Raw genomic sequence first — 14681 nt, 5'->3', positions numbered from 1 at the left:
TTACAGTGCAGTGGTTGCCCACCCAAAGGGGTTCATTCCAAGGCCCCAGCGGATGCCTGAAACCATGGGTGGTGTCAGACTCTACATGTACCATGGATTTTCACTCTGACAACAGAGGTGGCTACTGAGAGACTATGGCCCGGGGAGCGTCGGGGGTGCGGACACGCTGGACAGAGGGAAGGGTCACAGCCTGGGCGGGGTGGACAGGACGGCAAGAGATTCCATCACACTACTCAGAACAACCGCAACTTAAACCTTATGAATTATTTCTGGAATTTTCCACTTAAGGTTCTCAGACCGCAGCTGGCCTCAGGTCACTGAAGCCACACAAAATGAAATGGGGACAAGGGGGACTCCTGGATTTCCATTTTGAACTATATAAATGGGTTATCTATACAAAAAATATTTTAACTATTCATTTCATCCATGAGGAAGCATCCTGTACTTTCTCATAATTCCAAAATATGACTAAATCTCCATCTGCCCACCACTTTATTATTTGATCCACCTTAATTTCTGTCGATGGAGAACTGATGTTTATTTAGGCGTTTCTCACTTTACTAGAAGCCCTTTCGTCCCCTAATGATTGTAAGTGCCTTCTGTGATACTGTTGCATCTCCACTGTTTCCCTCCCACCTGGCAGTGGAAATGACACACAGTGTTTGGGGCACCACAGATGACTCAAGAGTGGTGGCGATCCTTCCCTTCTCTCTGGGCCAGAATCTTTCAGAACGGTTCATTTCTACCTCCGAGAACTTAGACCCCTGCTCATCTAAAGACAATGGGAATTATCCTATCTTACTGTGCCTGACCAACCTTATCTAGTGCTTTCTCTGTCTCTCTCAGCGTCAGGGTCCTCATGTGACCCATGCAGTGGGCTTGCTGCAGCACTGTGCCCCGGCAGCTGAGCGTTCCTGAAACTGGGAGGTTTGCAAAGCCAGCTCTCTTCCAAGCTGTGTGCAGAAACAGCAGAATCCTAGCACCTGTCTCAGAAAGCACCGTTGTTAATGTGGTTCCACCTAGAAATGCAGATTTATTTCTAGGCTTTACTTTCCGTTATCTGGCTACTTTCCATCTTGGCTAAACATATTCCCCTTCCTATTTCATAACTCAAGATTCTCATGAAGTTTGTGAAATTTCGTATGAAAGCAGGACTCCTGCTGCCACAGGTGTTTCTTGGTCACCCTTGATTTTCCTCTGCGTTGTCCTGGCCACCATGCGGTCTGGCAGGTTGTCACGCCTGCACAGGAGGCCACAGGGTATTTACAATGATCAGGGCCCCCTTCCAAGCCGACCCCCGAGCTGACTGTGTGTAGACCATGTGGAAAAGACACATTTTTCCTCCACTCACTGAAGGCAGCGCCTTCTTCACAATCTCGTCTTGTGGGCCAGGACTTCAGTGTCAAGCAGCCCAATAGGACACAACCTACAATCTCCCCGAAAGCCTTGTGGGAAGGGGAAAGGCAGGTTATGAACACAGAAGCCACACCCCTTTGTTCAGAATTATGTGTGTCCGGGTGTCATGTGACTCAGAGCCTTCTGTGGGGCATGAATTGGGGGATGCTGCACAGCTGTGTCCTAAATTCTAAAGAGAATGGCTCTTTGCAAGAAACTCGACTGTGAATGCAATGCTCAGAACCCCAGGAAAGTTACCCAGGGAGAGGGTGTTCCTGTTCTTTTAGGTCCATTTTTCTCTCTTCCTATGTTTTTCTTTATGGAGACATGGTCTTGCTTTATAGAAAAGGACACACAGGATCCTGCAGGACTGTTACAGTCACAATAGTAAGAGCACTTCTTCATTTACACGTGTGTGATCTCTGCTCTACATAACTTCTAGACTTGGACTCCCTCAGGCTGCGGGATTCCGTGAACCGAGACGGGGCTGTGGCCAGAGAGCACACTGGGGGTAACCCTGCAGGGGAGGTTCCACAGACAACAGCCACCTGCGGAGGACAGCTGGCAATGAAGGGCCTGGAAGCCACAGAGAAGCCTGTGCTGTTCCTCTAGAGCAGGGGCCAGCAAACTATGGCCTGCGGGCCAAAGCCTGCCCACTGCCTGCTTTTGAAAATAAAGTTTTATTGGCATGCAGGCATGCTCATTTGCTTACATGTTGTCTATGGCTTTTTCCCATTACAAAGACAATGTTGAACAATTGCAACAAGGACCATATGATCCTCAGAAAGATACTTACATGTAGGAATATTTGCTGTCAGCCCTTCACAGAAGAAGGCTGCAGCCCCCACTCCAAAATTCTGTTCTTTTATAGATAGGAGAAGTCTTTGTTGGTGGCTGCCTGACTGGAATTGGTGGAGCTGGAAGGAGACCTGAGGGTCTTGACTCAGCTCAATGTCCCCAAGTCCCCCAGCCTCCTAGGTATGTAGAGAAGGTGGTGAGGGGAAGTGTTGGGGAAGCACAGGCCTGGCTGGTCCCAGGGACCATGTTGATGGGAACCTTGGGGACTGCTGGGAAAACATGACCACAATTCCAAGTCAGCAGAGACTTGCAGACCAGAGCAAACCGTGGCTCCTCCTGACTCCCTGTCCACACCTTCCACTCACTTCTGAAACCCTCAGTCTGGGCCTTGCACATGAGCACCCTCCCCAGGTTGCTCTCCTGATGGGCATCAACAGCCTCTCACTGGCTAAGAGCCTCGTCCAGCCTCCCCCCTGAGCCTCCTAGGGGCCCTGCCACACTCAACACTCTCAAACCCCCTCCCCAGCTGATTCTACAACCCTGGTGTCCTCCAAGACCCTGGTTTGGTTTTCTGTCTCCTTCCAAGGCTCCAGTTGTCTGCCTGGCCCTCAGTGTTGCTGAACCAGGGGTCTGGCTGTACTCCCTTCTCTGTAACAATTCCCTCTGCTTCTTCTCCCTAAGAGCCTCATCCCTGACATGATTCCAGTCACCACGTCGGAAGATGCCTCCACGTCCACATTTGCATTGGCCTCTGGCCTGAGCCCTGCACAGCATCAGACTGCTCACTGGACACTACGCAAGAGTCCCACTGCGTCCTCAAGCCAGGTGTTCCCGGCCTGAGCTCATCTTCCTGTCAACCCCAGGGCTGTCTTCTCTTCCCCACACCATGTCCAACCCACATGGACCCTGCTGGCCTCTCTCTCAGCCCCTCCACCTCTGCCTCCCCCTCCCTGCTCCCTCCTCTGGACTCAGCACTCCGTCCTCAGTGGGTCTCTGCCCGCTGTCCCTCTGCACCTCTAAGTCACTCTGGCATGGGGTCTGTCAAGGAGGCAAGTCTGCACTCATCCAGACCCTTTGGCACAACATCAAGGGCCACAGCTAGTCTTGTGCCCCATTTCTGCCCCTCCACCTTGCCCCCAGCCCTGCGGGCTCTTCCTGGACATCTCGCCTCCAGGGACCTCAGCATCACTTCCCTGCCTGGCCAAATCTTGCTCATTGTCCAGACTCGGCTTAGGGACCACCCGCCCTTGGAGGCTTTCCTGAAACTCCGTGCTCCAGGGAGATGCAGCTGCAAGTCAGCTGGGAACTGTGCTCAGAACACTGTCGGACTGGTCTCGGTTAGTTGGGTGTGTGTCTGCCTCCTTCACTAGGCTCTCAGCTTACTAAAGGTGAGCTTCTAGTCATCTGAATGTCTGGACCAAGAAGCCTAGCATGGCCTAGCACGTGCCCAGTACGCTTTGTCGACTTCCAGCGATAGCTTTACAAGTGCTCACTCAGAGCCTCTGATGTGGAAGTGGCCTGAGGGGACCTGAGGTTGGTGCCGCACATCATCTCAGCATGAGGAAAAGCTCTGCAGTGCCCACGAACCCTCCTCACCTCTGACCCCGGCAGAGTGTGGGACTTGGTACCCCCAGAGCTCACAGGTGCCAGGCCTTTGATCTTTAAGAAGGGCCCATTCCAAGGCCTTTATGAATCCCCAAATCCAAGAATGACAAAGAATATATATATACATATAGAAATATATACGTGTATATGTATACGTACATGCATATATAAATATGTGTGTGTGTGTGTGTGTGTGTGTGTGTGTGTATATATATATATATATTTTTTTTTTTTTTTTTGAGATGGAGTCTCGCTCTGTTGTCCAGGCTGGAGTGCAGCAGCGCGATCTCGGCTCACTGCAACCTCCACCTCCCGGGTTCAAGTGATTCTCCTGCCTCAGCCCCCTGAGTAGCTGGGATAACAGGCATATGCCACCACGCTTGCTCAACTAATTTTTGTATTTTTAGTGCAAATGGGGTTTCACCATGTTGGCCAGGCTGGTCTCGAACTCCTGACCTCAAGTGATCTGCCCGCCTCAGCCTCCCAAAGTGCTGAGATTACAGGTGTGAGCCACCATGCCCAGCCAAAAAAGAATATATTTAAATTCTTTACAAAATGGTTTTTAAAACTCTCTAAATGTATCCCCTTCAAAGTTGTAATAAACCTTTGACTATAACACTAAAGTCACATATGAAACTATTACATAACATTCTCTATTAAAATGAACTTCTAAGAATGAGCCTCATCACGACAATTAACTTCCTTTGGGCAGCCGTTTCACCATGAGCTTGCAACGTCTCCAGCTAAGGTGCAACAAGCACTTGGGAGCACTCGCCCCTCTAGCCTTTCCACAGAAGGTACTCAGCACATTTCTCAGAAAAAAAAAAAAAAGTGCCTTATAGCAATTATGGATGTTCAGGGCCCCTTGGCCACAGCTGAAACACAAACAGTCAATCCCAGTGCCCTAGCCGGCCACCAAGCTGTCTGTAATGGTAGCCGCCAGCCCCCTGTACTGCTGAGCACTTGCAGTGTGGCTGGGAGACTTAGGAACTGAAACTTTAATCAGTTAAGATGTAAACAACCACAGTGCTTAATGGCTGCTGTGTTGGGCTCTGGAGATGTATAACAATCTCATCACCCCAGGATCCTCTGTTAGACAGCATGGGTATACTGCATTTGATTCATAAGAACACCGCCTGCATATAATCCAGACCAATACATTTTGCAAGGATATTTCAGAAGAAGAGAGATTACTTTTACATTGGGAGAGACAGTCTTTGTCAGCCCAGGAAGGAGGCTTGGCTCTGCTTTGCTAGGGACCCTGCCCTGGGCCGATGGAGCTCGTACCAGTGTAGATGCCCAGGAGGGTGTAGACCAGCTGCTGGGAGGGCCTCTGGGTGCTGTTGGTGGTTGTGGTGGCCATCAGGCAGTCACTGGCCCCACAAGACGTGAGCTGCTCTTCTGGGAGGGTCTCTATGAAGTCAGAGCGGACAGGAGACATGAGATGACGGCAAATGTGACAAGATGTAGGTTCTTGAGAAATCAAAGTGACAGTGGAAAGGACATTGGACACCTGGGGGGAGGCATCACTACAGGTCACGTGGAAAGACCCAGTGTCTCAAAATAGATTTAGATCGAGTCTAGGCACATGTCCCTCGACTCGATTTAAGACACTTTGGGAGGTGGAAAATCCTATTCGTGTTCTGCAAAGATTCAGGGAAGAATGAACTTGGAAAAGTGCTGGTTACTTGTTATACTGCTTTTCTGACATAATTAAAATTTTTCAACTTTTCAAAATTAGTCAAAAAGAAAAAAGTGCATGAGATTGGGTGCCAGGAATGCTGGATTCTCTTTCAGATTCATCTGTTACCAACTCCATGACGTCGGGCAGGTGATCTCATAACTTTTCTGTTTTTGAAAACTAACGTTAGTTCTGTGATCTCTTAGAAAAATACAATTTGAATTAGCAATGACTCTCAGCCAGAAGTCCTGTCAGAATCTCTGGGGAAAGGAGAAAGATGTGGTGGGAGAAAGAATATTCAGTGTTTTTATTATTTTAATAACACAAATTATATAACAGACAGCTTCACAAAATCTTCTAGGCCGGTGAGATGTGCAGCTGATAAGAGAAGGTACAAGAAGGTGGAGAAGCACACGACGCCCTCCAAATCCCTCCAGCCCCAGATTCTGTGTCCTGTGCTGACTTGGAGAACTAACTCACCTGCAGAAAGGTCTTCGAAAGAAATGCCTGTTCCTCCATTTCACTGGCCGTGATATGCAGACTGAGCTGTAACCCCGGTTTCTGTTTCATTGTTGCTGACACCAACAGCAATAATGAGTAAAAATTGCTATGCATCAACTTCACGGCTTCCCTTCTTCAAATGCACTTAGCAGGCATGACATCGCATGAGAAAAAGGGAGAGGGGTTTTGGCTACAGAGTTTACCAAGGGTGGGACTTTTATGGGATAGCAAGATGGAGAACCTTGATGAAGTGATAGAAATAGTTGTGATACTAGTCAGGAGGGCTGGATTGGTTTTTACCCCGTTGGGAAAGGTTTCCTGTAAGCATGAAAGAGATGTGTGTCCTCTGCCCTGTGCTTAAAGCCTCAACGTGGGCACTAAGGTCATGGGCACAAATGAGATATGCACTTTATATTTATACCAGGGCAAGGTCGGGTAGAGACAGAGGAGCCAGGGCATCAGCCCATCCAATGTCCCACGTCCATCATGGGATGAGGGGCCTGTCATAAAACATTTGAAACTCTGGTCATTGTATCAAGTCACAGGGAAAAGAAATCAGGCAACCCCATCCTTAGTCTAAAAAGGACAGTTGTGCAGTTGAGACTCCATGAACCCAAATTCTACTGGCGTGGCCCTCAGTTTCCCATGGCGCCCTCTCCCAAGGGCTCCCCTGTCCCTGCGGAGGCACCTGTGGAAGACACAGATCTTCTTCAGTCCCACCCGACTGTCCAGAAGACAGCAGGTAACAGGCAACTCTGAAGCACAGGCAGGTTGAGAATCTCACCTGTGGGGCCTGACTCACCTGCTCAAGTTACAGAATCAAGGCAGGTGTGCAACTGAAATCAGGAACCCTCTCCCCCATCACTGAAACCCCTGCTCCACTTGGAGACAATTGCTTGCCCCTTTTCCTTTTACCTTGCCTGGGAGTCTGGCCAAATACCAGCGATGAGATCAAGTTGCCCCACACACCAGATGACTGGAATATGAGGAAGAAGATGCCGAAATACTGGTTCACCATGTCTTTGCCACGCTTTCCCGCCTTCTCTGCGTGTGTGTTTCCCGTGATTGTGAGGTATGTGCACTGTGCAGACCACAGCGGGGCAGCCCCGAGTCCCAGCAGTATGGAGGTGGGGATCAAAGTGTACCTGTGGGTAAAAGGCAGACCCATAGCCTGTAACAGGAGACGCAAGCCCATCGCACCCATGTCCCTGCAGTTCTTTAGTCAATCTGGGAGAAGGAAACACCGCCTGGCCCATTGCAAGCATGGTGATGAGTGTTGCTGGTTGGATGGATGGATTCACCATTACACTCAGAAAAATGAGCAAAATCAGTGCATTTCCCAGCTTGGACTGATTTGCAAAAGTGAAATTGAAGCCAGTGAGGCTCCTTGTATCGGATGCGATCGCAAACAACAAGGTGAGGAGCACGAGGGAGGCGAGGAGCAGGAGGGAGGCGAGGAGCACGAGGGAGGCGAGGAGCAGGAGGGAGGCAAGGAGCACGAGGAAGGCCGAGGATCACGAGGGAGGCGAGGATCACGAGGGAGGCGAGGATCACGAGGGAGGCGAGGATCACGAGGGAGGCGAGGATCACGAGCAAGGCGAGGATCATGAGGAAGGCCGAGGGACAGCCCCGGTTAAAAAGACCTAGTGACCAGCTCGGGCCTCGGCGGCGGCATGCCATGTAAGACTCTGCAGCTACCGGGAAGAAGGACGTGCAGCCATCAGCAGCAGCGTGTCCTGGCACAACCAGAGTCCCTGGAAGAGATGCTCCCTGGCTGTGTTCCCGGGGCCTGGGGTGCAGGCCAGAGCCCTCAGAGCTCGGTCTCTGTGGTCCATCTCACCAGGGAGCAGGGTGGCCTCCCATCCCTGTGACCTGCCCTGGCCATACCCACCTCCTAATGGTGGGTGAGGTGCAGCTTCCGGTCCATTGGTGACATCTGCCTAGGTGCCCACGAGACTCACCCTCTGCATTGCAGTTAGAGTCCCCTGTGTTACTGGAACCCTCGCCCAGCCAGGGGAGCTGAGGACCAGGACGGATCCCAGGGAGAGGCCAGCATCGGGGATTGGGAGGAGGAGACAGAAGCAATGGGGGGCACAGAGGAGCCTTGGTGGGAAAAGAGGAAGGAAGCCCAGCACCGTCTGTCACCAAAGTGAGGCGGGGGTGCAGGGGCAGCAGAGCTCATTTTAAAATGCCTGCAGTGAACAGTAATCAGGTGCAAATGCAACTCATGTGCAGAGTGAATGTCCCTAGCATGGGGAACGGCCGGGGTGGGGTGGGCAGGGGGTGGGGGCTGCGTACCAGCTGGCGAAGAAGTTGCCCACGGAGAAGGCCACATAGCCACACATGGAGAGGATGATGGTCCCCTTGCAGCCCAGCCTCTCGATGAGGAGTGGTGGGAGGAACATGGAGGACAGGAGCATGCCTCCATAGAGGGTGCTGAGCGCTGTCACACCCAGGCCCTCCTCGCTGTACAGGCTGCTCTGTGGGAACAAAGTCAGCCCTGTCAGAGCACAGATGGACACAGTGGGATAAGGCACCAGCAGGTCCTCAGTGTCCCCCAGGCTGGAGGCCGCCACAGCTCCCAGGAACCGCCAGCCACAGGCTTGCTGCCCTGGGAGCCTCCTCTGAAGCTGGTGGGAGGAAAGTGCAGGTGAATTCGGAATAAAGCAGTTAGTGTGTCTAAACATCAGGGAGTGAAGGCCCGGCACCCCTGTGAGTGCTTGCGCCGGGGCTGGGTGGCTGTGAGAGCCGCTCACACCTCTGTGGACGCCTGCCTGAATCTCAGCTGAGAACGGGACAGTGTGACAGGATGGGGCTGGAGACTCTGCCAGAACTTATCTGTGAGGGGCCTGCATGCTCCCAGGGAATGTAAGGGGTCCTTCAGCCCATGGGGAGGCCCCAAGGATATGAAGCAGCTGAGTGCACATGAATGATTTCTTCCTTCACCAAATATCCATCGCCCGCCTCTGAGTGCCCGTCACTGTCTAAGGTTCAAGAATGGACCAGGGACGTGGCCCTCGTATCCTGGAAACTGCAGGCCGCCACCACTGGTGGAGACGACCCGGGCAGGCACACGCCGCCACGAGGGTGCTGGGTGTCCCATCCAGACCTCAGCTCCAGGGCAGGGTGGGGAGAAGGAGGTGACCTCCAAGTTGAGGGCTGAATGAGAACTTGGAGGCCTGCAGCCAGAAAGAGTGAAAGGAGGTGGCTACAGGGGAGGTGCCACAAAAAAGCGTCCTTTGTCCTTGGACGAGGGGACCTAGTCCAGACCAGGGTGAGGACTCAGGAGAACTCTCTGGAATGAGGCCCTGTCTTCTCACTGGGGCTGCTGAGCTCTGAGGAGGGAGCCTGGGGATGCATGTGCCTTACTGGGGCCTGAGAGCGAAGCCAACCCCATAGAAGCCTTGGGGTTCTTGGAGAGAGGTGGGCTCGGCTCCTCGGCATGCTGGGGCAAAGCCAATCCTGAGTCACTTCTATCTGAACACTCTGTGTTGCTCACGCCAGTCCTGACTAGCAGAGACAGCTGTCCCGGTTAGAGGGTTAAAGCACGTCCGCATGCTTGAGGTCAGCTGCCGACAATAGGCCCGGGTGGGGCCGGGAACCAGGGTGGAGCTAGAGTGGAGGGGACCCTTCCACAGACCTGGGACCCTGCAGAGAGGGAGGTATGGCTCCCCTGCATCTCCAGTCTTTTGAGAAGGAAGCGCTGACATCATGAGACAGCAGCTCCCACTTCCACCAGCCCAGGAGGAGTGGGAAGTGCTGGCGGGGCGTGGGACAATCTACTCCCCAGGCAGCTGCTCACAGCTGCGGAGCTCATCCAGATGCCACCATGAGTGATTCCCCAACGAGGCAACCCCAAAGTGGGGCTGAAGAGGCAAAGGGTTGTCTGCCCGCATTTGCCCACAGCTTTGGGTCCTGCCGTCACAGCCTGAGAGGAGGGACCCCTGGCAGCTCCCAGCCCCCTCCAGCCCCCTTCCTCTGGCTTCCAAGTCCAGAGGCCAATTTTCAGACAGTGGCTGAGCCACAGCAGATCCACCAGAACTGGTTCCTAGGAATGCTGACCCCAGGGGAGCTGTCGGTTCCTAGGAATGCTGACCCCAGGGGAGCTGCTGTGCCAGGAGGACAGCAGGGTCTCCTTCTGCAGGCAGGTGAGCTTTCTAAAGAGAAAGGGCTACTGACCAGTCCACATCCTTCAGACTCCCTCCTTCCAGAAAGTGCACACCAACCGCATTCAACATGCACTCACCTCAACCCAACAGGCATTTCACTCACACCAGCATTCTGTGACAACAACACAAAGTTCTGGGCAAAGCAGGGATTCCAAAAGTAATGAACCATTGCGGCAAGAAAAGAGACTGTGGCTCTCCCTCCCCCTCCCCCTCCCCCTCTCCCTACGGTCTCCCTCTGATGCCGAGCCGAAGCTGGACTGTACTGCCACCATCTCTGCTCACTGCAACCTCCCTGCCTGATTCTCCTGCCTCAGCCTGCCGAGTGCCTGCGATTGCAGGCGCGCGCCGCCACGCCTGACTGGTTTTCGTGTTTTTTTGGTGGAGACGGGGTTTCGCTTTGTTGGCCGGGCTGGTCTCCAGATCCTAACTGTGAGTGATCTGCCAGCCTCGGCCTCCCAAGGTGCCGGGATTGCAGACGGAGTCTCATTCACTCAGTGCTCAATGTTGCCCAGGCTGGAGTGCAGTGGTGTGATCGCGGCTCGCTACAACCTCCACCTCCCAGCCGCCTGCCTTGGCCTCCCAAAGTGCCGAGATTGCAGCCTCTGCCCAGCCGCCACCCCGTCTGGGATGTGAGGAGCCCCTCTGCCTGGCTGCCCATCGTCTGGGATGTGAGGAGCCCCTCTGCCCGGCTGCCCAGTCTGGAAAGTGAGGAGCGCCTCTGCCCGGCCGCAACCCCGTCTGGGAGGTGAGGAGCGTCTCTGCCCATCAGCCGCCCCATCTGAGAAGTGAGGAGCCCCTCTGCCCGGCAGCCACCCTGTCTGGGAAGTGAGGAGCCCCTCCACCCGGCAGCCGCCCCGTCCGGGAGGTGGGGGGCGCCTCTGCCCGGCCGCCCCTTCTGGGAAGTGAGGAGCCCCTCTGCCCGGCCGCCACCCTGTCTGGGAGGTGTACCCAACAGCTCATTGAGAACGGGCCATGATGACGATGGCGGTTGTGTCGAATACAAAGGGGGTAAATGTGGGGAAAAGATAGAGAAGTCAGATTGTTGCTGTGTCTGTGTAGAAAGAAGTAGACATAGGAGACTCCATTTTGTTCTGTACTAAGAAGAATTATTCCGCCTTGGGATGCTGTTGATCTATGACCTTGCCCCCAACCCGGTGCTCTGTGAAACATGTGCTGTGTCCACTCAGGGTTAAATGGATTAAGGGCAGTGCAAGATGTGCTTTGTTAAACAGATGCTTGAAGGCAGCATGCTCGTTAAGAGTCATCACCACTCCCTAATCTCAAGTACCCAGGGACACAAACACTGCGGAAGGCCCCAGGGTCCTCTGCCTAGGAAAACCAGAGACCTTTGTTCACTTGTTTATCTGCTGACCTTCCCTCCACTATTGTCCTATGACCCTGCCAAATCCCCCTCTGCGAGAAACACCCAAGAATGATCAATAAAAAAAAATAAATTAAAAAAAAAAAGATAGTAGATTACCAAACCAGTGGTTCCCAAACTTAGATTTCATAGACCAATACATGTTCCACAATAAATCAGAAAGCCTAAAAAAAAAAAAAAAGAAAGAAAAGAGACTGTTCCCTTCCACTTGACTTTGAGAGTCACTGTTGGCTGCCATTTTATCCTCTGTAAGCCTGATCAGAAATAGAACCAGATAGGAGTTCAGCAAAAGGAAACATTACTTGAGAATTCAGGACTGAATTCCAGCTTCCTTGGCAACCCAGGCGTCCCAAGTGTTTGCACAACAACAGTGAGAGGAGAAACCTCGGATTCTGAGTTCCCAGGTGTGTTTTTCTGGTTCCATACTATGCACACAGTAGGTGCCCAATTCTTATTCTTCATTGACGAACCATGTAAGACCACACTAATTTGTCATCAGAAGCTCTGAAATGTTTTATGTGACCACACCAGGCCACAGGGTACAACACTGTGGCAATGAATAAGCCGGGGGAGTAACAATAGCCCTGCTTCCTGACCAGCCCTTGGAATTCCCTGGAATTCAGACTGGAATCCAGGTAAAGATCAGACTTGAAATGTAACCAGCTTGGGAAAATGTGTCAGGTCTACGTCTAGGTGCACATGATGAATGCTGCAGCCTTTCAGAGAATGCCGTTTGGCTTTTTCATGGGCTCACGGAACTATGGAGGAGAGCGTGCCATAAGGAGTTCAAAGTATAGAGAGATCATGTTGTCAAAGTTCACAGTTTAGCTTAGAGTAGGCTTGGAATCTATAAGGTCTAGTGACATTTGATAAATTCACATGGCTGCCCCTAACCACAAAGCCAAGGGCATCCAATCAATCATAGAATTCACAATGACTTTTCCTGTGTCTCCTTTTAACCGCCCAAAGGCAAAGAATGTCCCAACAAATCACAGTCCCAAGACCCCTGCTGTCCTTGTCCAAGAGCAACGCACACCTCGCTGTTGTGCAATCCTATTGAGACATGAGTGGGAACTGCTCACTGTAGGACTGCATCTGAGAACCACTGTTTGTTTTAGAGGATTTGGTGCAGAGTGAAAAAGAAACACCAGGTGAATTAGATTTTTCAAATTTCCAATTCATTATTGTCTGTGACCACAGGGATTCTTGGAGGCCAAGAAGTTCAGGTAATTTGATGACCGGACACACATACCTGCAGGCTCTGCAGACCTCCATAGGCTGTAAAGAGAAGCAGGAACCCAAAGGAAACCACAAGGACGTTCCTTAGACTTCTGTCCATTGTGCTGGATGAAAAGATCAATCATCAGTGGACACGTAAATTCGTAGCTCCCTGAAAGAAACCAATTGAGGCACGGGAAAAACAGTCAGTACCAAGTCCCATTCTCTCATCTGAGCTAGAGGTGAAAGTTAGAGGTGTGTTAGTCATTATGCCTGTCACTCGTTAATGAACTTGGTTATCACTGTCCCCATGAAGCATACGGGAGCTCTGTTACTCATTCACCTTCTCTGTGATCCACAATGTCCACTTTGTATGGGGCAAAAGATCATTACTCTTACCAGCTTCTAGGTAATTGCGCTTTTTTCCTATTGAATTCTAATAGACATGGCCCAGATGGTAAAGTGATACGTTTCACTATTTATATGTATATAGAATAGAACCCTCCACAGTAAGAGAAACTGTCAGAAACTGTCAGTGGTGCAGAATGAGGACTTCAGTCTTAAAGAACAAAGCATAAATGTCAACTTCAAGACACAGAGTTCAACTTCTGAAAAAGCGCTAACGTCATTGTAAGATCCTGGGGCCAAAGTCTTAGTATTGCAAAGACTGTAGAGTTTCACAACACTGTACAGCAATTATTAAAAGATAAAACAACTTACATGAGTAGAGTACTTTATGCAAAGAATTTCGTGCATTATTTCATGTTACCAACAACAGTGCTATGCTAATGATCATTAGAAATCTTAGACCCATTATAAGACAGGAAACAGCTTCAGAAAAGTTAAATGATTTGGTATTTTGGTCTGGGGCAGTGTTGTCCAGTATGGTAGCCACTCGCCACATGTGACTATTGAGTTCTGAAATGTGGCAAGTGCAACTGATAAAATGAGTTCACAACTGCATCTCCTTTTAGTTAATTACAATTAAAATTTAACCACATGTGGCTAGAGACAACTGTATTAGACGGGGTAAGTCTGGAGCTTTAAGCAACTTACCACAAATGTCATAGCTAATAAGAAAAATTATTTTTATTCAATTATAAGTAAAACTTGATGTCTGCAGATTGTTTCCAAAGTTCTGTGAAGTCAGCCATTTCTGTCTAGATTAGATCTATAAGGCAAATCTTGCAGGTAAGTCTAGCGTCCTGGCAACACTACTCAGGGAAGCTTGCCAGACCATCAGAAGATCAGGGCCAATGATAAATGGGGTAAAGTTCTTGTCACTTAATGTATTTCAGTGAAAATGAAAGTTTTATGAAAACAATAGCTTTTTATATTGACTATCATGGACTATCATGCTCACATAGACTTAAGAGCCATGCAGTCTAGCAAAGGGATCTGAGCATGGAAACAGATGAGCTCCATGGGTTCACACCCTAATCCTGTAATTTGTTAGCTAGGTGATCTCAGGTGGGTCACTGAGTCACCGAACCTGTTTCCTCTTTAAAAAGGAGGGTTGCAAAAGTTCAAGACTTGGATAATTTTTAAAGCCCCTAGAACAGCACCTGATATATAGCAAAAATGTTAACTTCAAGATACCTATATGGTTCAACTTCACCAATAAATGTTATCACCAATAAATGTTAATTGACTAAGATGATATTTTGACTTTCAGAGACAATACAAATTGGAATAATACGTAAATAAATTAGCATAACGTGGACTTCTTCATACTAACCGTGTTATCGATCAATCAACTTGGACCTTATTTTTATTTTTTGGCAACACTTTAGTTTACTTCATTTCTGGCCTGTCATTAATTCCCACGGATGACCTGTATTTTGATATTAGAAGACCTTCCTGATGTTTTATTGCACTGTCTGCTGCTCTTTCTCCCTTGGTTGCTTCAACTCACCAGCCCCATCCTCTAGGA

At 50.4% G+C, this 14681-nt stretch overlaps 1 protein-coding gene across 1 annotated transcript in view; it reads right to left on the bottom strand.

The window, feature by feature from the left end:
• LOC101140776 (protein unc-93 homolog A) overlaps positions 1–14681 on the bottom strand; it is a 46032-nt gene that overhangs the window by 12872 nt on the left and 18479 nt on the right. The window contains exons 2-5 of the mRNA XM_055390804.2: positions 12783–12920; positions 8279–8460; positions 6896–7125; positions 5086–5211 (exon numbers count right to left, since the gene is read on the bottom strand). Coding sequence (XP_055246779.1) covers positions 5086–5211; positions 6896–7125; positions 8279–8460; positions 12783–12869 — 625 coding nt within the window. The 5' untranslated portion in view covers positions 12870–12920. The remainder of the gene's footprint in view (positions 1–5085; positions 5212–6895; positions 7126–8278; positions 8461–12782; positions 12921–14681) is intronic.

This window comes from Gorilla gorilla, chromosome 5, assembly GCF_029281585.2.
Source record: "Gorilla gorilla gorilla isolate KB3781 chromosome 5, NHGRI_mGorGor1-v2.1_pri, whole genome shotgun sequence".
Taxonomy (NCBI): domain Eukaryota; kingdom Metazoa; phylum Chordata; class Mammalia; order Primates; family Hominidae; genus Gorilla; species Gorilla gorilla.
The sequence above is the reverse complement of the archived record's forward strand: the minus strand, read 5'-3'. Positions and strand labels throughout refer to the sequence as shown.